Consider the following 23044-nt stretch of genomic DNA (forward strand, 5'->3'; position numbering starts at 1 on the left):
TTGGGCGAGAAGACGTTCGGCAGCCGCCTAGGCTTCCTGGGCGGTCGATTAGTCGCCTGGGCGGGAGGTGGTTAGGCGCTAAGCGGCCCGTCTAGGCGGATTTCGGCGCTTATACATTTTTTTTTCCTTCGGCCTACTTTTCTCTTCGACTGCGAGATGCGATCTGCATCTCTCTCAATCCAAAACCCAATGAAGTCAACATCTCTCAATCGGCCATCGTAGTGACTGCGACTTCACCGTCGACCACTGCATGCTTCTCTCTCTCCCCACCGCCTGACTTTCCAATCCGATTATGAGGCTCAGAACTTCATCTCCAATATTGCTTTTCTCTCTCTCAATCTTTAGCCTTTGTCTCTGTCTCTCCTTGTTATTAAGTTTTCAATCAAATTCAGTTCTTCGTTCTTTGAATTGGTCTATTGATTGGGTCTTCTGAAATTATTGTTTCTTAATTGATTGGGTATGTGAAATCCATGTTTGGCTTGCTGCAGCTGCTAATTGTTTGGAATTGAATCAAGTGATGCTTCGTTAATGCAATTGCTGGTTGTTTAATGTTTATTAAAACAATTGCTGATTGTTTGGAAAATCCAGTGGATGATCTTTTTCATGGGGGAGAAAATCTTGTAGGTTATCCAAACATAGAAAATGGTGGTGTTGAGTGCACTGTGTACTTTGATCCGGTTTGAACTCAAAGTTGCAGTCTTGCAGACTTTGTTTCCAACTTTCTAAGTGAGCAAGTTTACTATGTAGTAGTATGGTGTTTTGTTGTTTATGTTGTTATCTTCATTTTCATTGAATAGGTTCAGAGTGGGAGCACTGTGACTCTGCGAGTCTGGGAAAAAAGACGAAATTTTTTCCCATTATCAACTTAGAAAACTGAACTCATTTTGCAGGTAGAAATTATACTTGTTTAGCTGAATGTGAAGTTCCTAGAAGTGGCCACCAGCTGTGTGGCTTGTGCTTACCCCAAGGTTGATAATCAAGGTCTCCCTGTAGTGAATGTTTTAGAGGCTGTAATTGTTCTTTTTCTTCCTTATATTATAGGATAGTTAGATTCTGTGATTACGGTTATCCTGTATTCTAAGCAGACAATAGAGGTCGGAATGGTTTTTGTGTGCAGTTATTTTGTTTAGCAAGGTTAATAGAGAATATGCCAGTTAAGTGAAGTTCTGTATAGAACTATAAATGAGTTTTCTGTTGCCCTTAATAATGTCAAGACTCTTAGGCTGTGTTTGTTTCGTGGGACTGGACGGGATTGGACTAGCTTATATAATGAAATTAGACTTGTCCCACGTTTGGCACATATGGGGACTCAATTAAATGAGATAAGAGAGTCCCCGCATCCGCTGCCGACCTTCTTACACAGAACCCCCAAAACTCACGGGACTCTGGAAGCAAGGGCTTCAGCAACGCTCAATCCCTTTCGCGCGCTTCAGCCTCGTCTCTCCATCCCTTCGCTCGCTTCAGCCTCGTCTCTCCATCTCTCGATCGCGCTTCATCCTCCTTGAACTACTCGTCCAGGTTCAATTTCTTTTCTCTCTCATGCTCATTTTGCTTTGATTCTGATTCCCTCTTCCCTTCGACCCCATCGAGCTTCTGGTGTATCTACTGTGATTGGTTAAATTAAAGACTATGGATTGATTTTCTATTAACAATTGTTTATGGGTTGTAACAATTGGTGTCTGGGTAGCTTGATTTGGTAAGAATTGATCAATTTCAAGACTGGGTTTTTTTTCTTCTTTTAACAACATCTCTGTTTTTATCATAGATTTAATATTCTGGATTTGGATAGTTTGATCATAGATTTAATATTGTTTTTGGTCTAGGAGTCTGCTACAAGTGCAGTTGAGATTGCTGGGAAACATTTTCCAGGAGTAGAATGCAAATGGGGTGATCAGGGTCTTGAGGAAATTATTGCAGATAGTTCAATTCTTGGTGTTGCTGTGGTTTTAGCTGGCCAAGCTCAGGTATAGCTAATACTAAAGCTTGCTTCTTTTTTTATTGAATCATAGAAACAGAAGCTTGGTAGTAGAAATTTGTAGTCTTTTTAGCATTTTGCGTGTAAGAGGATCTTATTCGGATGTGTGGATTACAGGAATAGTATAATGTCTGTGAAGTAATGGTCTCTTAGTTTTAAGTGTTTGGTTATACCCTACGAGCAGAATGTAGAACTAATTATAATGTGTGTGAAGTAATGGTCTCTTGCTTGTCCTCATTTTCATCTTTTTTTTTTTTTTTTTAGAATACATTTTCATCCAAATTGTAACTCTGATGAAATGAAAAAAGGAAAACATAATGAACTAACTATATAGATGAGAAGATGTATTCAGGTGTGTGAGATACGCCCTTTCGGAGATATTTTTAGCATACTGTGTAGCTATATAGATGTGAAGATGTAATCAAGTATCTGATATGAACCAACTCATGCAAGTTGATTTCTCACTGAAGCTTCTCAAAGCAGGGAAGAATGTCCTTCAAGGTTAGTCCTAGTCTCTAAACAATTGTATAGTTGGATTGTCAGAATTATGCAATTCTATTTGTGAGATTCATAGTTATGTTAAAGGATTTGTAACCTCCAATCAACCCCCAGGCTGGTGCCTTCTTTTTTATTTAACAGAAAGCTTACATGTTATGGTGCTATAATAAATCATCTATACGTTTCATCGACTACAGTGGACTAAATCTTTCCTTCTGCTTGTCATTGCTGTACCTATTCACTATTTCTTGGTCAACTTGATGGACTTGAAGAGAAACCAGCAGCAGCTAGTAAATAGGATGCAGTTTACTTTTATGTGTTATAACTGTCTTTCAATTTATTTTATGACATCTTAATTTGGAAAATGTTGGTTATTTGTTATGTTGTTACTTTTACATGTTATTCTGTTTATTCTAAGTTACTTATTCTGTTATGCAGCTACAAGTGAATTGGAAACTGCAGTGTCAAGTTATAAAACCAATTTGGGCTATAGCAGAAAATTATCGATTTGAACTTGCTCATGTTATCTCAGGCTGTGTTGTATTAATAGGTGGACTTGTCAATGTGTAAAAACTAACTACAAGTATGCAGATTGTGGTTTCTCTTCTCAATCTATGATTATTTTGCTGTATGTGAACTTTTAGTCCAATACATAAACAAACATGGGATATGACTATTTTGACTATTCTGCTCTTTAGTCCTAAGCAGTCCAAACATGGGTCATGTATTAACATAGCATATCCCAAGCTAGAAGAGTCCTAGACTATTATAGGAAATAAGGTGGGGGATAATAGTCCCCCGTAACAAACACAGCCTTAATGTCTCTCTTGCAGCTGGTGTATTATGTTGTAATGGTAGTCTTTCTTTTTGCTCTATGACCTATTAGGAGGATGCTTTAAGCTTATCTACTTTATCATAAAGAATGTTCCTTTACTAGAATAACAGTACGCCTTCCAGCCTTCCATAATTGTCATGCACTCATGATATTATTTTAAGTATATATATATATATATATATATATATATATATATATATATATATATATATATATATATATATATATATTCTTTAATATATAAATAAATGCTATAAAATTAAAATTAAAATTAAAAAATATAAAACCGCCTAGGCGTCTGGGCTCTAGTCCCCTGACCACCACCCGACTAGCGCCTAGCGATTTACCGTTGACATAGATATGTAAATTTATAAAAGAGAGTTTAAAAAAATAGAGAAAAAGAGTTAAAAAAAAAAAACAAATTAAAAAATAGAGAAAATAGAGTTAAAAAAAAAAAGAGAAAAGAGAGTAAAAAAACAAAAAGGAGAACAAAAAAAAAATAGAGAATTTTTTTTTTGGTCAGTGAGTGTAAAATAGTCATTTTACTGTGAAAAAACTGCCACATCATCAAGATGACGGAATTTTTTACGGAAAGTTGACGGCAAGGACTAATTGGGTGAAATTGGAGAGTTCAGAGAATTTTTAGGTGAAATTGAAACGTCAGGGACTGAAATGTCGAGACCCTATAAGTATAGGGAGTAAACAGTATTTTGTCCATTTAATATCTAAGGTTGAGATTAAAAAAATGAATTCTAAGTTTTTTAATCTCAACCCTTCAAAGTTTATAGACCTACACGGTCAACAAAATATTGATAGAGGTCAAATATCCCCTACTCCTGATTTATAATAATAATAATAATAATAATAATAATAAATAATAAATAATAATAAAAAACAACAACAACGTTATGTTAGATTGGAACTCAGATACGTTGTTTAGTAAATGAATCATCCAATTAGATTGTAATTGAATCATATGAGTGTGTCGCTATGTTTTTCTGGTCAGGTTTAATGGCTTGATAATGTAAATTTACTTAGGTAATGACCCATTCTGACTGAAGTTTGGTCGTTATGTGTATTCTTACTGAACTATCAATAAATTGACAATTCTCTCTCAAAAAAGAAAAAAAAAAATACGAGTGAGGGAGTCGCTATCAAATTTATATCATATATATTATGCCAAATTTGAATCAGAAGTTCAACTCATAACTTCCTATATTATATTCTAAAATATATAAATTCACTTAAGGTTTCAAAATAAAGCATATGTTTATATTTGAGAAAAATTATGTGAAACTGAGAGCTTACACGTTAATCCATATAATTAACAATTAAAAGGGTTTTGAAGGAAAAAAACCTTATCATATAACTATGTATGCTTGTCTATTAAATATATGACTTCCAAGTTTGCGACAAATAACTTTCTCTGGCCCAGTGCCCCAGTCTATTAAAACTCCGGGAAGAGACTCTTCTCCCTATCGGTGCACTCCACACCACTCAATTTTCTCCACCCTTCCTTTCATCTCTTAACTTCTTTCCCTCGTAACACAAGTACACAACACAACAAGTCCACAAAGTCACAAACCAAAACAATCTCTCTCTCTCACTCTTAACTTCAAACAGTAACCGTCGACTTGACCTGACCTTACACACCCCATGGCCGCGTGCGGTGCCGACACGGCCCGAACCCTCGCTTGCCGCGACGGCCACGCGGCCGCGCAGCTGAAGCTCATCTCCATCGCCGTCATCTTCATCACCAGCGTCGTTGGCATCACCTCCCCTGTCCTCCTCGCCCGTCACTTCCAAGGCAAGCCCGCCTACGACCGTGCTACTCTCATAATCAAGTGCTTCGCCGCCGGCGTCATCCTCTCCACTTCCCTCGTCCACGTCCTCCCCGATGCCTTCGCCGCCCTAGCCGACTGCCACGTGGCCTCCCGCCATCCCTGGAAGGACTACCCCTTCTCCGGTCTCATCACCATGATCGGCGCCATCGCCGCCCTCCTCGTCGACCTCACCGCCAGCGCCCACATGGAGAGCCACAGCACCCACGCCCACGGCCAATACGAGGTCCTTTCGGTGAGCACACAGGAGGAGCTAGGGACCAAGAAGTCGTCGCCGATCGAGTTGAAAGTTGAGTCCGTGGAGGGTGCAGTTAGCGATAGTGGCGGTGGTGATAGCCATAGCCATAGCCATGAGGAGATGATCATTCGGCTGAAGCAGAGATTGGTGTCGCAGGTGTTGGAGATAGGGATAATATTTCACTCGGTGATTATAGGAGTGACGATGGGGATGTCTCAGAACAAGTGCACCATTCGGCCATTGGTGGCTGCGCTTGCGTTTCATCAGATTTTCGAGGGGATGGGCCTCGGCGGCTGCATTGCTCAGGTAAATTAAACTATTTAATTAGAGATTTCATCTAATGTACTCTTATTTCTTTTGATTTCTTTTTTCGTTACCTATACAAATTAGATTCCTTTATTTTAAGTAAGTTTTTAACAATCGATTAATTGCATTCATTCACGTTATGTCAGCAGATCAAAATCTTTTATTTGATTAATACAGTCATAATGAACTTGCTCACGAAATTTGTTTACTAACTAAATCACGGGTTTTAGCTCGTACAACAAATTAGGATGAAAGTGAATGAAATTTGATTAACAAACTTAGTAAGTGTGACATTACACATTTGATCAATGGCATTTTCTTAGATTCTTTTATGTATAGGTTTTGAATTTTGCAATTTTGAGTCTAATCTTTGTAACTTTTGTTTCTTCCTACTAGAAATAGGACTTAAGTTTCCATTTCGTTAACTTCGGCATCTGTTCCGCTTTCAAAAGGACAACAAATTGGCTTATCGGTGATATGTATATTTGTTTCTATTGTTACAAAATAGTTCCAAATATAATTGGAAAACTAGAAGCGTAACGACTACAATGTGATCAAAACACTGGGACAAAAAATGCAATGTTGCCGCATTTTACTTTTCCGATTTGGGCCGTTTCTCTTTTGCCCCATGTTTTCTTGATCCAGGTGGGGAAGAAAATGTTTTGCTGCTTCAGTAGTGTGATTAGTGGGAATCGTGTTCTTAGTGAAAATGAAATTTTTTGCCAAAAAAAGTTGATCCAACTTTTGCTTATTACAAAGGACAAGCACTAACGAAAAGATAAACCGTTGCATGATGCATCCAAAAGGTGCATAAAGTAGAAGCACGAAGCCTAAAAATTGCAAAAAGCACCCTAAAAATACTAAAATAGTAAAGGAGTAAAGAAAGTATTCGTGATAGAGTAAATTTTTGCTTATATATATGTATTGCAGGCAGGGTTTACCTTTGGAACAACGGCCTACATGTGCTTCATGTTTGCAGTGACGACCCCAATGGGGATAGTGTTGGGGATGATCTTATTCTCGGTGACAGGTTACGACGATAGTAGCACTAATGCCTTAATCTTGGAGGGGTTGTTGGGGTCTTTCTCTTCAGGTATCCTCATTTACATGGCTCTTGTGGATCTCATAGCACTTGATTTCTTCCACAACAAGATGATGAGCTCTAATTCATGGTTGAGGAAAACTTCATTCACTGCTCTTGTTCTTGGCTCCATCTCCATGTCCATCCTTGCCCTTTGGGCCTAGAAGAGGATTCTCATTGTTTTTCTAATAAACTTCAGGGTAGAATTGGTATGGGTTGTCTGGCAATGTTGTGAAATGTGAAATGTATATTCTGAAATCGTTAGTACGTAGGTACTAGCTAGCACGTTGTTGGCATTGTAGCCTCTGTTGGATCTTGGTAACAGAAATCGTGCCGATCAATAGCATCTCTATAATTTAGAGTTTAGGATCAGAGCTGCGATTTGCTTATCTTAAAACCATGAATCCTAGACATGCGCTTCTATGGGATATGTGATACGTGGGGAGTAAATATAGTACAAAGAGTATCAATGTATCATTGTAAGCTTTGTTTTCCTATTTGATGAATCTTCCTTCTTCTCCTTCTGAAACTATGGGTTGATCATATCCGCTATTTATCAATAATCAATATGCCTGTACCAAACTATGATAGTGGTATTAATTGGACACTAGATGACCAAAAATTTTCTGATCACCGACTGATGAAGTAGGTGAACGGGACGTCGGCCAAACCACAAATGGGTTAATGAAAGTAACTTAGCTATAGTGTCTTGCACTAATAGAGACGTACAGCAGTCTAAATTAATAAAACCATTATTGTTGCTTCACGCACTATAGTTGTCTTAGTATCTTCAAATATTTAGGCAACCAAATAGGCCCACGAGCTCTTATCTTTAACTTTAGCCATGCACTACAGATCGATCACTCTTCTAGTTTCTGCAATTCCTTGTCATCCCCAATTAGCCAGAGCACTACTTTAACAAAAGACCTGCAACTACATCAGCAGCCAAAACAGATAGATTCAATATCTGTTTTCTCAGTGGAGATCTGAATTGATAATCAGTGTCGTTTCTTTTCTTTATTGTACTGCTTTTGGCTAAGCAACTAGATGTGCATATCAGTCACTTAGAGACAAGCATTATCACGTTTTAAATCTCAGTTCTATAGAAAGATTGCAGTACTTTTCATGTGCATTATTACTTGTCCTGGGCCCTAGTTGAGCTCTTTGGCTCCTTGTGCATTCTAAGAAAGAGAATCGATTTATAGTAAATAATTATCAGTTAAATATCAAACAGGTCCCGTAGCTCAGTTGGTTAGAGCGTTGGTCTTATGAGCCGAAGGTCGCGGGTTCGAGCCCCGCCGGGACCAGTTTGAAATTAAATTATTATTTTTTTGAACTTTTTCTGATTAATTTTTGGGGCGTTGAAATAACCCAACTAAAAACAAGAGGCAGTACCTGACATTGGACAAAGGCCCAATATGAGTTACAACACACATATACCCAATCTTGTTAGAGTTTTTTGGGCCAGCTGAAATAACCCATGTAAGAAACACATAGTACTCTGAATGCGTTTTTCGGTATCAGATATTAACAAAACTCTAAAACTTTAGGTAATTCAACTACAAAAAACTCATTGGGCCAGTTGAAATAACCCAAGTAAGACCCTAAATGAGTTTTTCGGTATAAGATATTAACAAAACTCTAAAACATACAATACCCTTAATATTTTATGGATTGTTAAAATGTAATTCTTATTTTTAAGAGGTCCTTGTTCCGAGTGTGATGCCTATAGATAGCTTGTAGCGCCCTATATTGAGTATTTTTGTCCTTGAAGTTCATTTTTCGACAAGGTAGGTATTGAAAACTTTCATTTTCCGATGTCGGCGTCGTTTGGCTTGTCTCTTTAAACGGGGGTTTTCCCTGTTACTGCACGTAAATCCGATGAATATGGTAGTGCATCAAGGGTCTGCACGGTCTTTGGTTGTCTGTCCCTTTGATCCATTTGCGGATCGTTTCTTTTTTTCTTCTGTTTTGGTTCTTGTGTTCGTATTTGAGGATGTTTTGTATGGTTTAGAGATTTGGGTTATGGAGATCTTTGGATGGGTTATGTGCTGCTGTTCTTGCAAGGGATTGTTTTGGTTGGACTCCAACTTTTCGCCGGCCGATCTGGTGACGTTTCTGTGTCACCACTGGGTTTGGCTGGTGCCTGGTGGCAGCGACGTCACTACGTCATCCCTCTCCTAGTAGATCTGCATCGTGTGTGTATATATATATATATATATATATATATTATATATATATATATATAGGACTAAATACTGTTTAGTCCTTGAGCTTTTTGACCATAAAACCACTTCAGTCCCTGACCTTCTAATTTCACACTTCAATAATTATTTTATTTTTTTTGGGGGAAAAAAAATACAAACAGTACCCAAACTATGGGCGACTCCGAATTTCGGTACCTAAGTTTCCAAAACTATCACTTTGGTACCCCAAATATCTAACCCGACCTAACATATGTACCTGCCGTCCATAACGGCGTTAACCTGTGTGCCACGTGGCGTATTTGATGGGTATTTGCGTCATTTACTTACCCAGCCTGAGTCCCTTTGCTCTCTTCCTCTCTCTGGATCTCTGCCTCTCTTTCTCTATCTTCCCGATTTGCTTTGCAGCAGCCCCTGCCGTAAAGCCCCATAGTCGTCCAAACCAGCACACCAGGCTGGTTGGGCAAATTAACTTCATTTCTTAGATGCCCGAATAATGGCCTCGACGACCCCGACCCAAAGCCGAAGTTGTTATGTTGGTTGAGTCCGAAGGCTGTTGCCGGCGTCGACCCAAACTCGAAGTCTCCGTCAGCGCCGCGAGTTGAAGGGCCGAGTCCGTTCACGGTGGCTTCTGTTTGCGGTATGAGCCTTGTCCGGCCTTGCAGTAGGAGCGCAGCCACCGGCCTCCTTCGTCTCCTCTCTTCGACACACCTGGAGGTGAAAGCCTTGTCCGGCGCCACCGCCGAGCCATCCTTCGCGTCGTCTCCAAGCAAGGACATCATTCTCTCTCTTCTCTCTATATATCTACCGTGGAGCCTTCGCCATAATCTCCAACCCCATTTTCTCAAAAGCATAAATCGTAACAAACCCACGCTCTTTTGCAATCCAAATTAGTTTTGATTTTCCAATATAACCTCAGATCTGATCCTAATGTCAATTCTGGTTTGATTGATTTTCCGCATTGTTAGGTATATAATTGCATATTTTGATTATCCTGTTTGATTGAAAGTGCATATTATGGATTCCTGAATCCCATTTCAGTTAGGATTTCTTTCATGTTCTTCTTCATCTTCATCACCGGAGCTGCTCCTTTAGTAATGTGTGCTTGGAAGACCCGAATTCTGGGTTCGAGTGGAAGCCCTGTTGGTATTATGTTGGAAGCCCCGTATATGCACAAGTAGAGGTATACATACATGAAAATGAAGCAAAGCGAGAGTAACGAAGCACAGCGAGGTTAAGATTAGCACACCTGTGATGAAATTTCCGATGGAGAAACAGGTTGATTTGAGCTCGGAGATTAGTGAAGAAATGAAGTTAATTTGCCCCAATTCTGGATTTCATTCTTTTGGCAATGGTCTGGAGAAGATGATGGGAGAGTTGGGAGGAAGAAGAAAATGAAGAGAGCTCAAGGAAGAAGAAGAAGTCTAGTGAAAGGACGAGAATACCCCTCAAAGTTTGACAGTTGACTAATTCCGTAACAGCCAACAGTGTTCTAGGTACTAAAGTTGGGTCGGGATCCGAACTTCAGGTACTAAAGTGATAGTTTTGAAAACTTGGGTACAGAAATTCGGAGTCGGTCATAGTTTGGGTACTGTTTGTATTTTTTTCCCTTTTTTTTGGAAAAGAAATATTTTTTTTTTCCTTTCTGTTTATTTCCCTTTCTTTCTTTCTGTTTGAAAAAAAAGAATAAATAAAATAAAGAAAAAAGAATTAAAAAAAAAAAAGAGAAAGGAATAAATTTATTTAAAAAAAAAACTGAGGGCATAATAGACATTTCGCCGTGACTTTTAGACGGCAAGGACCTATTGGTCTGAAATTTTAAAGTACAGGGACTAAACGTGTGAAATTAGAAGGTCAGGGACTGAAGTGTTTTATGGTCAAAAGCTCAAGGACTAAACAGTATTTAGTCCATATATATACGTGGGGTCTATTATGTTGCATTTTCAAATTTTTACTGGTATAAGGCACAATTAAGTCATTTGTATGGGATGTCTACAGTTATCGGTGCCTAATGAAATGTTATCTTTATTTCTTTGCAGTATTTAATTGTATGAATATTCTTTGGATTGATGTTACTTTGTATTATTTAAGTCTCAATAAAGTGCTAGTTAGGACAAACAATTCATGTTTTTGTATCATTCTCTCAATCAATCTGATATTTAATAAAGGAAGCTGAAATTTGCACACCCACTTTTACCTTTTTTTAATATTTCTTATCAATCCACTATATTTCTCTTCCAAAACTACCCTTCTCTCTCTCTCTCTCTCTCTCTCCATCCACAGAACCCATTACCTGACCCGTTTCTTACCAAGCGTACGCCTGGAAGTTACCCGACGCGCCTTCGCCACGCACGTGGAGCTTCGAACAAGAGCCGAGTCCGGTGGAAATTAGGTCACTGAATTTGTTGAAGGAGAAGTCCAAGATGCTGAGGTTGCTATGACTGCTACCATTTTTGCAGAACTCAGAGATGGGAACGGAGCCAGCAACGCTGTTATTGCTGACATTGAAAGTGACGAAAGAGCCTACAGCGACGGATGGGGTGAGGATCGAAGATGAGATTGTTCCATTGAAGTAATTGCTAGACAAGACTACAATCTGAAGCTTGCTGGCATCGTCAAATGAAAGTGGTAGATTGCCATTGAGCCGATTGAAGCTCAAGTCCAGAACTTGAAGGTGAAACAGGGATTGAAACAAACCATCTGGTAGAAGACCTGAGAGAGAATTGTGGGAGAGATTAAGGTGGGTGAGATATGCAAGGTTAGTGATAGCTGGACTGATCAGACCACTTAATCCTCTCCCTGGCAGGGATAGACTGACAACTCGATCATCATCCAGGTCGCAAAGTATTCCTTCCCATAGTCAACAATAAGAAGAAACAGACCAATTCAATGGGGAGGAAACCTTGAAAGACTTCCCCAAAGACAAAAGAGCATCTTGATCCACTTTGTTACAGACAGCAGAGACAGAGCAAGGGAGAACAACAAATAGAAGCAGTAGAACGAAAACCCATTTAATTAGCAGAAAAGAACAGTTCCACTCTTGGATATGTTGGGACCTCTGGCTCCTTGTCGTGTTTCATCGGAACAAGAGAAGAAGACATGAAGAAGACTTGGCCGGGCGCTAAGTCTAAGTCATTCATTTTACCAAACACGTCGCCTTCATTTTAATCATCCCCCAATCTAAATGGGCACCAATCTATATGTACGTCTTTGAGAGCTAGCTAGCTAGCTACCCGGTACAGAGAGATAGAGAGAGAGAGAAGGGTAGTTTTGGAAGAGAAATATAGTGGATTGATAAGAAATATTAAAAAAAGGCAAAGGGTGTGTAGAATGTAAAAGAGGGTATGCAAATTTCAGCTCCCTTAATAAAATCTAAAGAAAAGAAAAGGAAAAGAGAAAACATGTTTGTGCTTTGCTTGTGCGCATTAAAATGTAATATTCTCTTTTTATGTTAGAGAAGTGTTATAAATATGGCAGCACTCTTTGTACCCTTTTCCCTTCTATTTATAGCAATGTGAGCAATATGCTTCTTCATTTTTGTTTTATTCTCGTTTCTTTCATCGTCCCTCTATTAATTAGTGGTACTTAGAAGACCCATTCTCATGTGGAACTTCCTCTAGACACTAGTCTTGGAAACTCAGGTACCATTTCTTTCATACTTTTTGCCCTAATACTCAATTAATTTTTTTATTGTTTTTTTTTTTAGTACAATTTTGCCCTCTCTCCCTTTGTCACTTAAAGAGAGAGAGAGAGAAGTCATCTGAGACTTCGCCGGAATCTGGTCGCAAGTTGCCAGAATCCTGTCACTGGCCGCCAGACTTCTCCGGAAACCTCGCCAGAGTTCCTTAAAGAAGTCATCGGAGATCCCATAGGTCACCGGAGACTTTTATTGCCCCAAAGTTTATTTGGTTTTATTGGGGGCAATAAAAGTTCATTGGGGGAAAGAGATACTAATTTTTGTAAAATTAAACAAATAAACTTTGATTGATGAAGAAGATGAGGATATTACATCAATTCAAAATATTTTATTGGGGGGTAATAAAAGTTTATTGGGTTAATAAAAGTTCATTGCAGGGAAGGGAAACTAATTTCTTTAAAATTAGAAAAATAAAACTTTGATTCAGGAAAAAGACAAGAATATCACATCAATTCAAAACTTAGTATTTTTATTGCCCCTAATAAATATTTCATTATGGGTAATAAAACATTTGGTACGTAGTTTTTTTTTTCCTTTCCTTTTTGGTAAATCGGACTAATTTGATCTTCCATGATAAAATGACACTAAAGCTTCCCATAGCACCTCCTCTAATGGCCCAAATTAAATAGGTCTTCTCCCATTGACTGCCTATCAAGAGTAGCATCATTTACATCCACTATTTTGCCATCCACAATGTTATCTGCTGTGATACAATATTTTCTCATTAAGTTGCCATACCCACCCCCGCTGAAGTGACCGCCAACACCAACACTAGGGCAAGAAGCAGCCGAAAAACCATGGATGTTACTTTTCTCCGCAATTCTAGTACAAATTTCTCCGATGGTAGCACTGGGCTCGACCCAAGCGCTCTCGTCGCCGTCCAAGTGAAACGTCCCACTCAAAGGTTGGATTAAAAGGAGACTTTTGCAAGAGCCCCAGCGAACCTCATGAACATGATCACGGTCGTTGTCCTTGTTCCTTATCAACACCTCGCTTATCAGAACCCTATTCTCCGATCCAAACCGAGTTGACTCGTCGGACCGAGTCAACAACAATAAAGTCGAGCACAAAAGTGGCGACTTCTTAACTAACCAACTCTGGTCCAACTTGGACTTGGCCGAGTCGCTGAACCGACTTAGGGACAGCGACGTCGAGCACAGAACCGGCCTCCTCTCTGTGACGACCTGGAATTTCCGATCCAGAGTAGTAGTCAGAGAGAGAGAGAGAGAGAGAGAGAGAGAGAGAGAGAGAGAGAGAGAGAGAGAGAGAGATGTAATTTCTTAATTACTCAGAGGCTAAACTTGTCTTTTACCTTTAAATAGGGTAAGTGGCACACAAATCTTTTAGTGGAGTAAGTGGGTTCCTGTTAAGTCAAATTTGGGCATTTAGTCAAGAGCCCAAATATTAAGTGGGTGACGACGACGCCGAAGGTGGATCGATCGAGTTGTTGGCCTGAAGCCGAAGGTGGGGCGTCGGAGCAGCCATGGCAGAGAGAGTCTGTTTTGGGTGACGGCGGCGCTCGGAGGTTCAATTCGAATCCGGATGCAGTGCTCCGATCTTGGGGCTGGCTTGGGGGACCTGGCGGTGTTGACTTGATGGAGGTGTTGGCCCGAAGCCGGAGGTGGGGCGTCGGAGCGGCCATGGCACAGAGAGAGAGAGAGAGAGAGAGAGAGAGATGGAGTCTGGGAGGAGAAGGGGAGTCGAGAGAGAGAGAGAGATAGAGGGAGTATGAGGGCAATACTGTCAAACACTGTTAGATTGGGTAAATGGGGTTAAAAAACTCTTAGTGGAGTAAGTGGGCAATTTTTAGTCTAAAATTGGGTAAGTGGTCACGGCCCCAATTTAAGGGGAAATGATCATTTACCCAATTTCAGCTTAAAAATTGCCCACTTGCTCCACTAACAGTTTTTTAACCTCGTTTACCCAAAACACTCTAATAGATTATTTCCCTAATACCCAATTAATTCTTTTTTATTCTTTTTTATTTATTTTTGGGACTTTTTTGCCCTCTCATTCTTTCTCACTTATCATTCTTTCTCACTTAGAGGGAGAAGTCATCCTCCACCTTGCCGGACTTCGGTGACCAGTGGCTGGCCGCCGACTCCGGTGATGGGAATCCGGCTACCGGACTGGTGTCGGGATTCCGGTGTTTGAATTTATTGCCCCCTAATAATACCCAGTAACCATATTATTGCCCCTCAGTAATCATATTATTGCCTCCCAATACTCATATTATTGCTTCCTAAAAATCATATTATTGCCTCCAATAATCATATTATTGCCGTCTAGTGAATTGTATAAACTCCCAAAACCAAAATGAATACACTACATGCACAATTGATCATATTATTGCCCCCCAATACTCATATTATTGCCTCCTAATAATCATATTATTGCCCAAATAATCATATTATTACCCTCCAATAATCATATTATTACCCTCAAGTGAACCAAAATGAATACATTACAGATACAAAAAAAATCTCAGGATACCAAAAAACAAAAAAAAAATCTCTAGGCACCCACCGGAGTGTGAGGCCGATGCAGGAGTGGTCGGGGCGTGTTTTAGGGTGATGGCAACGTTGGAGCGGAGTCAATTCGGGCTGGGATCGGAGTCGGATCGGCGTTGGGGCTGAGTTGTTGCAATGGGCCTTGGATCATTGGATCTGTGGTTTGGGTGACGACGACGCCGAAGGTGGATCGATCGAGTTGTTGGCCTGAAGCCGAAGGTGGGGCGTCGGAGCAGCCATGGCAGAGAGAGTCTGTTTTGGGTGACGGCGGCGCTCGGAGGTTCAATTCGAATCCGGATGCAGTGCTCCGATCTTGGGGCTGGCTTGGGGGACCTGGCGGTGTTGACTTGATGGAGGTGTTGGCCCGAAGCCGGAGGTGGGGCGTCGGAGCGGCCATGGCACAGAGAGAGAGAGAGAGAGAGAGAGAGAGATGGAGTCTGGGAGGAGAAGGGGAGTCGAGAGAGAGAGAGAGATAGAGGGAGTATGAGGGCAATACTGTCAAACACTGTTAGATTGGGTAAATGGGGTTAAAAAACTCTTAGTGGAGTAAGTGGGCAATTTTTAGTCTAAAATTGGGTAAGTGGTCACGGCCCCTAAATACAAAATTTAGAGTATAATATTAATTATAATTTAGGTGGCGGATTCGCCTCTAATAAGGGAAAGCACAAGGTGACGTGTTCGTTTTGTAAATTATCAAATTGCATTAAATAAACAGACGATTAAAAATTTCAAGATGAACCGTCTATTTTTTTATAGAGTTAGATTTAGAATAATAGTAGCATTAACAATATTTCAACAAGTCTTTACTAATTTTTTTTTTTTTAAAGAATAGATAATTTCATTACTTATCCATGACTAGAAGGCATGTTACATCAATTGTTGTCTCATACCAAAATCATAGATGGCATAAGCCGCCAAACAAAATGAGCTCACTTATTCGGGCCTAAAAACAAAAGAACCCAATCCCTCACAACCTTACTCTCCTTTATAGCAAATCTAGTCGCCTAGAGACCTCAATTGGTGTACAACCCCAAATCCAATTGCAGGCAAAAAGAACTAAACTAGATTGGGACAAAGCCCACTAGAACACCAGAAAAGGCCTAGAGAAACTAGAAGATAAAGTTTGCTGGACTAGTTGCTCAATCATGGTCCAAAGGAAGCAAGTCTTTATTATGCATGGTTGGTTAGATTATTAAGTGTTTTGCAACTTAATTGTTAATTTCAGGCAACTTAGATCATAGTGAAAAGTTGGAAACATATAGTCATGGCAGATATGGTATTATTGCTCCGACTCTTGTAGAAGACGAAGGTACTAGTGTGGTTGAATTGGAATTGACCAAGTCCATTGCAGCAAAGCTTCGCCCCGAATCACCATTGCCTGATTCGTGTTGCATATTCAAAGTTCCCGAGGTGAAGCAAAGGCGAAACAGAGAAGCATATCGACTTGATGTTGTCTCAATCGGACCCTTACACAGAGGCTGCAATGAACAATATCAATTCATGGAAAATGTGAAACTATGGTATTTGCATTGTATCCTTTCAAGAACGAGTGGTATAAGTTTGGGAAGCTTGGTCACAGCCATTATGAAGCTTGAGAAAGAAGCCCGTGATTGTTATGCAGAATCATTGGATCATCTCAATAAAAAAGTCTTTGTTGAGATGCTGATTATTGATGGTTGCTTCCTAATAAAACTATTTGACAAGCTACCTCACTATTATGTACAAGAAAAGATGAACGACCCCATTTTCACCATATCAGGTATGCTCGACTGCGTATACCATGATATTGTGTTGCTACAAAACCAACTATCTTGGTTTGTGCTCGAGGTTTTGTACAACTGACGCAATCGGAATAGTAACCTAGGTTTACAAGCAATAAACCTAAACAAAGAGTTCTGGAGTCCACCAGAGATAAAAGAGAAAATTCTCTATTTGATTGATAAAAGATGAAAAGATAGGTTCTACAGCCGCTTAAGGCTGCTTATATATGAGAAAAGAAACCCTAGGGTGACTAACAATGAAACCCTAAAGCCCACGGGTAAAAATAAAATAAAACCCAAAACAAACTAGGAAACCGAAAATTCTGAAAAACAGTAAATTGCAGTTTTGAGGCCCTAAACAACACCGAAAGCCCGAAAAAGGCCACACGTCGTGGCATAGCGACGAGTTTTGTTCCTGGCGCGATTCCCTTTCCGAAAAGCTATGGCACACTCGAATAGGACACCAAATGCGAAAGTTGCAATAGTAACTTGGGTTTTGGTTTTCCTCCTTTTGCGCGATCTAACTGTTCTTCGATTCCTCTCGCCAACCGTTCTACATCAACAACAAAATTAAAATCGAGACTAATAATAATCAAAGAATGCCCCTCGATGAACTAGTGATCAACTTGTTCAAATATCAATCAGGGTTTGATAATTGGCTTGTCGACCCCAAACCCAAACTTCCTCATGCAATTTTGCATATCCTTAATCTTGTTAGAGGTTTCATCGTTCTTAAGCATAAACAATATAATCTTTTACATGGCGAGAATAGGTTGGCAAATTAAGTACGTAGTGTTGTTGCTCTTTCAGAGGTAGGCGTGAAATTCAAAATGGGCGCCCTGGGTTTCATATTGAACATAGAGTTCAAGAATGGTGTTTTTACAATTTCGCCATTAGGATTTAAGACATCGGATAGTCTGTTGTTCAGGAACATGATTGCCGAGCAGTGCTATTACAATTGCCTGCCCTTGATAACCTGTTACGTGGTTTTGATGACTAACCTTATCCGTTCGAGCAAGGATGTGGAGCTCCTATATGGGAAAGGAATAGTGACCTACTCCATGACTGTTGAGTTCTTCAACGAGCTTTGCTCTAATGTCACTGTTAGATTAATTTGGACTTATCACAAGTTATCCTAGAGTAACTAGGAAATCATCTAATGTCAATTCAAGTACAACATGGATCTGGAAATGAATCAACCTAAATATCTAATGTAATAGTGTATTTAGCATTGGATTAGGAATCCATTATTTGGACTACAAGGAAGTCCTAAACTGTGATGCATTAGGATTCTTAGATACAAGACTTGATCCTTAAGGAAAACCTTTATGGGAGGATTCCTAGGACTTGTATAAATAAGAGGCTAGGGTCCCTGTTATCACCACCGTAATACAAGCATTGTGTTCTGCCCATTCAGAAGCTACAGTTGGTGACTAGCAGAAGACTTCAGCCTCGTCTTGATCCTTGTTCCTGCAGCTGCATCAATGGCTTCAGCTATGGACATCAATGGTATGTTTGATCTTCTAGAGTTGTTATAGAACATGTAATCGTGTGAGCTTGTTTTGTAATTTGGTTTTACAGTCACCACAATTTGGATGGTTCTCCTATGCAGACCTTTTTGAAAAAGTCCAAGATTATTATGAAAATCAGTTGGACAAATGTTTACCAAGACCAAAAAGATACGAGTGGATCAAGATATTGAAGCGTGACTATTTGAGTACACCATGGAAAGTTCTTTCTCTGATTGCAGCTTTTATCCTCCTTGTTCTCACCTTACTGCAAACCATATACACACGATTAGGGAAATTACAATCCCTTGCGTCAAGGCTCACAAAGTAGAAAAGGAAACAAACCACAGGACAAGCAACAAGAGAACACTAAGATTTAATGAGGTTCATCATAAATTCATGCCTACATCCTCCCGAGAGAGACCTGTTCTTCACTATGAGGGAGAATAATTACAGTACAAGATACAATTGACGTAAATCACCATAACTCAAACCCATAACCCTTGTACACCCACACTCATATAATTTCTCAAGAACTCACTCTCACCCAAGAGCTGTATTCACTCTTGACATCTCTGCTCCCTTACCCAAGATATATATACTCTCTTACCGATGATCGCATGCACCGACCATGCCTTGGTTTACTACCCATGCCCTCTATATATAGGATATAGGCACCCTAATTATAATCTAATTGGTAGTAGGAAAAATAAACCTTCTTGTACAGGAGAAAAGATCTCATTCCTGATAGGAATAAACTTTGACATCAACCATGTCCAATTAAGAAGACTAACCAAGTCCAACTAGGACTTACCTTTCCTAATTAATTCTTATCACATCCTAACAATCTCCACCTTGATGAGAATGCCATGTAAAATTATCTTGCTCCATCTTTAACCATTGGCCTTTCTTATACCAGCAACACATAGCCTGAATCAATTGTGGTTCTCCCTGATTCGTAATGGTCAATCCTATGTGTAACTGTACCAAGTCAACAATCAACGGCTGACTCTGCAGAGGGCCCTCAAAATAACCCCTTCTCTAGCAGGATTTTCTTCTCACCATCGTTTGAACTCGGAAACTTGTCAACGACATCTCTGCTGTACCTGCAAACAAGACTCGCCTATGCACACTCCTGTTTCCCACTATCCATTGAGGTCTTAACATACCAGACGATACCTATACCACACTGTTCTCTCTATATGAGGATCATACCTCCATGTGTGATTTTTCCGACTCCACCTACTATAAACACTTATAGCCCTTGGAAACCAACTAGCTCTTGAATATCAAATTCCTCTGTAGCTTTGGGACATCGTTACACCACACAAAGTACGTCAATCCCAAATCTAATATCTAGTCAAAGAACATGTGTCACCTATGGAGATTGTGAGAGCATCTCCATATGAAAATAGGTTTTTGCTACAGCAATGTCATCCAAGTCTTTCGCTTCATTGACCCTAGTCATAACACTTATAGCATCTTGCCCCTAGATTTAGACTTGCTATGATCGCTAAATGCCCGATAGTTTTCCATGCATTATCCGCTGTCTTCTCTGGTTTCATATCCTTTCCCTTCAACACTTTACTAATCCATGTTGAACTAGGATGTCTTTCACTCTATTATATCCAAAGAGTGAAACTCCATTTTCTATCAAACTACTCCACCTCAAAATTGTGAGGCAATACCTGAAGTCATGACGAACAACCACGATCAACATACAAACCTTAGGCGAACGAACACCACGAACAACGAACAAGCACAATCATTGACACCACGAACCACCTTGGTGAGATGTACACTCTCACCAACCATCATTCCCTTGAGTCATATCCTGGTCTCTTGCAACTCCACCTTTGATTAGGATTATTCTTGAGTCTGGCTCGCACCACCTAGCCTCCGAGTCACTCCACCTATCGACTGCCTTCGATCAGGACTTTCTTGAGTTTCTGACCCGATCCACATTGCTAGAAATTTTCCCCCAGCTGGCTCCACCTAATGCACTTTGAGTTAACACCTTAACCATCTAACTAACTCCACCTTGAATGATGAGGTGTCCCAGCCGAACCTGGCTCTGATACCACTTCTTAGAGAAATTACAATCCCTTGTGTCAAGGCTCACAGAGTAGACCAATAGAAAAGTAAACAAACCACAAGACAAGCAACAAGAGAACACCGAGATTTAACGAGGTTCAGCATAAATTCATGCCTACATCCTCCCGAGAGATACATGTTCTTCACTATGAGAATAATTACAGTACAAGATACAATTGAGCTAAATCATCATAACCCAAACCCATAACCCTTGTACACCCACACTCATAGAATTTCTCAAGAACTCACTTTCACCCAAGAGCTGTATTCACTCTTGACGTCTCTGCTCCCTTACCCAAGAGATATACACTCTCTTTCCAATGATCGCATGCACTGACCATGCCTTGGTTTACTACCCATGCCCTCTATATATAGGCACCCCAATTATAATCCAATTGGTAGTAGGAAAACCAAACCGGAGAAAAGATCATATTCTTGATAGGAATAAACTTTGACATCAACCATGTCCAATTAGGAAGACTAACCAATTAAGTCCAACTAGGACTTGCCTTTCCTAATTATTTCTCATCACATCCTAACACACACTGCATCAGTAATTACTTGTTATTTGGCCGGAGGCTATGTATCCATTTTGCTATCGTAATTTCACTTTCATTAGCTCATGTTTTATGACAATACTGTCCGCTTTGGCTGTCTAAGCCGTTATCGTTCTAGTTTTGAAACTTGTGAATTTGTGATTGAACAACCATAGTCTATGAGGTTTGTCTTTTGAAGCTTAATTTGATGACAGCCAATACCTTTGAACCCCGTTGTTTCTTGTCGAAAAACATTACTAGGATTCTATTACGTACTGCACCCTTTATTTGGCAAAACTCATCATCTTCAATGAAGATTATCTTCATAGAGTTTCAATTCCCGGAGTACGCATGAAGATTATGGTCATGTCTGCAATGCACCAGTGCTTTGTCACCCCACAGGCAAGGCCTTTCTGTTTCTTCCTCTCCCAAAATTTGATCGACAGATTTTGGAGTCGGGAAGAATAAGAGAGAGAAACAAGGTTGGAGTGAGCAACAAGATCACGGACAAGGTTATTATGAGCTCAAAGGTAGAAGGTCAACAAGATCGAAATTTTTTGCTCAATTGTTTTGTCAATGCATGTGAAAATTATTCACCAAACTTATAAAAACAAACAAGGTGCGACTAAAATCGTTAACCAATTAATTGCTGCGTGTCTGCCGTTGGAGCATCCACATTGAGCACAGATCCCTAATGTATGGTAGAAGAAGAATTTTTGCTCTTACATTTGTTCCCTTACCCTACGATGCATGCATTTCTCTCCTCTTCAACTTGGGTCCATGGACACAACATTCATCTTTTGTACTTAAAAAGGGATAAGTAGTTTTGTAAACTTTACTAATATGATGATTGGAATCGTTCATCTTTTAACTTGAAACAAAAACAAAATTTTGTCAACATCAACCAAAATTGTAAAACACATTTATCCGACAAATTATCTTTATATATGAATGATATATAGATGAGCAAATAATTTTTGTGCAACTGATTTTCTGTAGGTTGTTCTTTGGAGATGAACGGGTTGAGTTAAAACTTAGGGTTTTTGTCCATTTACCCTAATACTATGGTCATTTATCTCACTTATTCCATTAAGTTTTTTTAATTCCCCCTTACCCATAAAAACTCTAATAATGTCTTCCCTAATACCCAATTAAGTTTTTATTTTTTTTAAAACTATTTTACCCTCACCCCTTTGATACATATAGAGAGAGAGAGAGAGAGAGAATGGAAGATAGAGAAGTCATAAAAGACTTCGCCGGAGTCCCGTCACAGGCAGCCGGATTCCGGCCAACAATCATCGTATTTCGATCACCTGCCGCGGGAATCCGGACTTCTCTGAAAACCTAGCCGGAGGTCGTCGGAGACCTCATAGGTCACGGGAGAGGTTTATTGACCACCCTCGCCAATAAACCTCTATTGCCGGAGGTCTATTGGGGGGCAATAAAAGTTTACGAAACCTCGCCGGAGGTCCCCAAAGAGGTTATCGAAAATCTCATATGGGGCCGGAAAAGTTTATTACCCCCTAATAGACCTTTATTGCCCCACAATAAAACTTTTTTTTCTTTCTTTTTTTCTTTCCTTCTCTGTCTTCTGCCCACTTTTTACCCAATATATATATATATATATATATATATGATTTGGGCACTTAATCGTAGCAAACCCACCCAGAAATTGGGTCGGACCTTGGGTGCAGCTGAGGGATCCAAGCTTGAGACACTCCTGCCGAGAATGAAGATGATGACAGCGGTGCACGTCGATCTTAGTCGTCTGATGATGCATCGTCTGCTCCAACACAACCCAACTCAAACCCCTCGCACGAACCCGACATGGAAGTCAAACCTGTATCAAATTTTGTTGAATGAGGAGATTCAACAGGTGTTGTTAGCTCCGCACAGCTCCAGGAACTCATCAGAATCCGAAGATTTCCAAGATCCGAGCCTCGGCGATTGGTGTGGAGTAG

General features: G+C 39.9%; 2 protein-coding genes and 1 non-coding gene across 3 annotated transcripts; all 3 read left to right on the forward strand.

Annotated features, from left to right (window-relative positions):
- Window positions 1-548: 548 nt before the first annotated feature.
- LOC133730328 (uncharacterized) lies at window positions 549-2062 on the forward strand. The gene is made up of 5 exons (XM_062157944.1): window positions 549-677; window positions 798-827; window positions 912-981; window positions 1328-1518; window positions 1824-2062. Exons 1-5 carry the CDS (start codon window positions 549-551, stop codon window positions 1968-1970), a joined length of 567 nt encoding a protein of 188 aa, XP_062013928.1. The 3' UTR covers window positions 1971-2062.
- A 2711-nt stretch (window positions 2063-4773) lies between these two features.
- On the forward strand, window positions 4774-7294 carry LOC133732027 (zinc transporter 6, chloroplastic). The gene is made up of 2 exons (XM_062159484.1): window positions 4774-5693; window positions 6624-7294. Exons 1-2 carry the CDS (start codon window positions 4965-4967, stop codon window positions 6936-6938), a joined length of 1044 nt encoding a protein of 347 aa, XP_062015468.1. The 5' UTR covers window positions 4774-4964; the 3' UTR covers window positions 6939-7294.
- A 713-nt stretch (window positions 7295-8007) lies between these two features.
- TRNAI-UAU (transfer RNA isoleucine (anticodon UAU)) lies at window positions 8008-8081 on the forward strand. The gene has a single exon. It is a non-coding gene; the product is annotated as a tRNA-Ile (tRNA).
- Window positions 8082-23044: the final 14963 nt, after the last annotated feature.

The sequence above is a fragment of the Rosa rugosa genome, chromosome 2 (genome assembly GCF_958449725.1).
Source record: "Rosa rugosa chromosome 2, drRosRugo1.1, whole genome shotgun sequence".
NCBI classification, from domain to species: Eukaryota; Viridiplantae; Streptophyta; class Magnoliopsida; order Rosales; family Rosaceae; genus Rosa; species Rosa rugosa.

Bases quoted from the DNA above. Each gene is read 5' to 3' on its own strand.
- LOC133730328 (XM_062157944.1), top strand. From the start codon at position 549: ATGTTTATTAAAACAATTGCTGATTGTTTGGAAAATCCAGTGGATGAT. The intron at 678-797 runs GTTTGAACTCAA...TTCATTGAATAG, and splicing joins GCACTGTGTACTTTGATCCG to GTTCAGAGTGGGAGCACTGT. The intron at 828-911 runs GTCTGGGAAAAA...ATACTTGTTTAG, and splicing joins GGAGCACTGTGACTCTGCGA to CTGAATGTGAAGTTCCTAGA.
- LOC133732027 (XM_062159484.1), top strand. From the start codon at position 4,965: ATGGCCGCGTGCGGTGCCGACACGGCCCGAACCCTCGCTTGCCGCGAC. The intron at 5,694-6,623 runs GTAAATTAAACT...TATGTATTGCAG, and splicing joins TCGGCGGCTGCATTGCTCAG to GCAGGGTTTACCTTTGGAAC.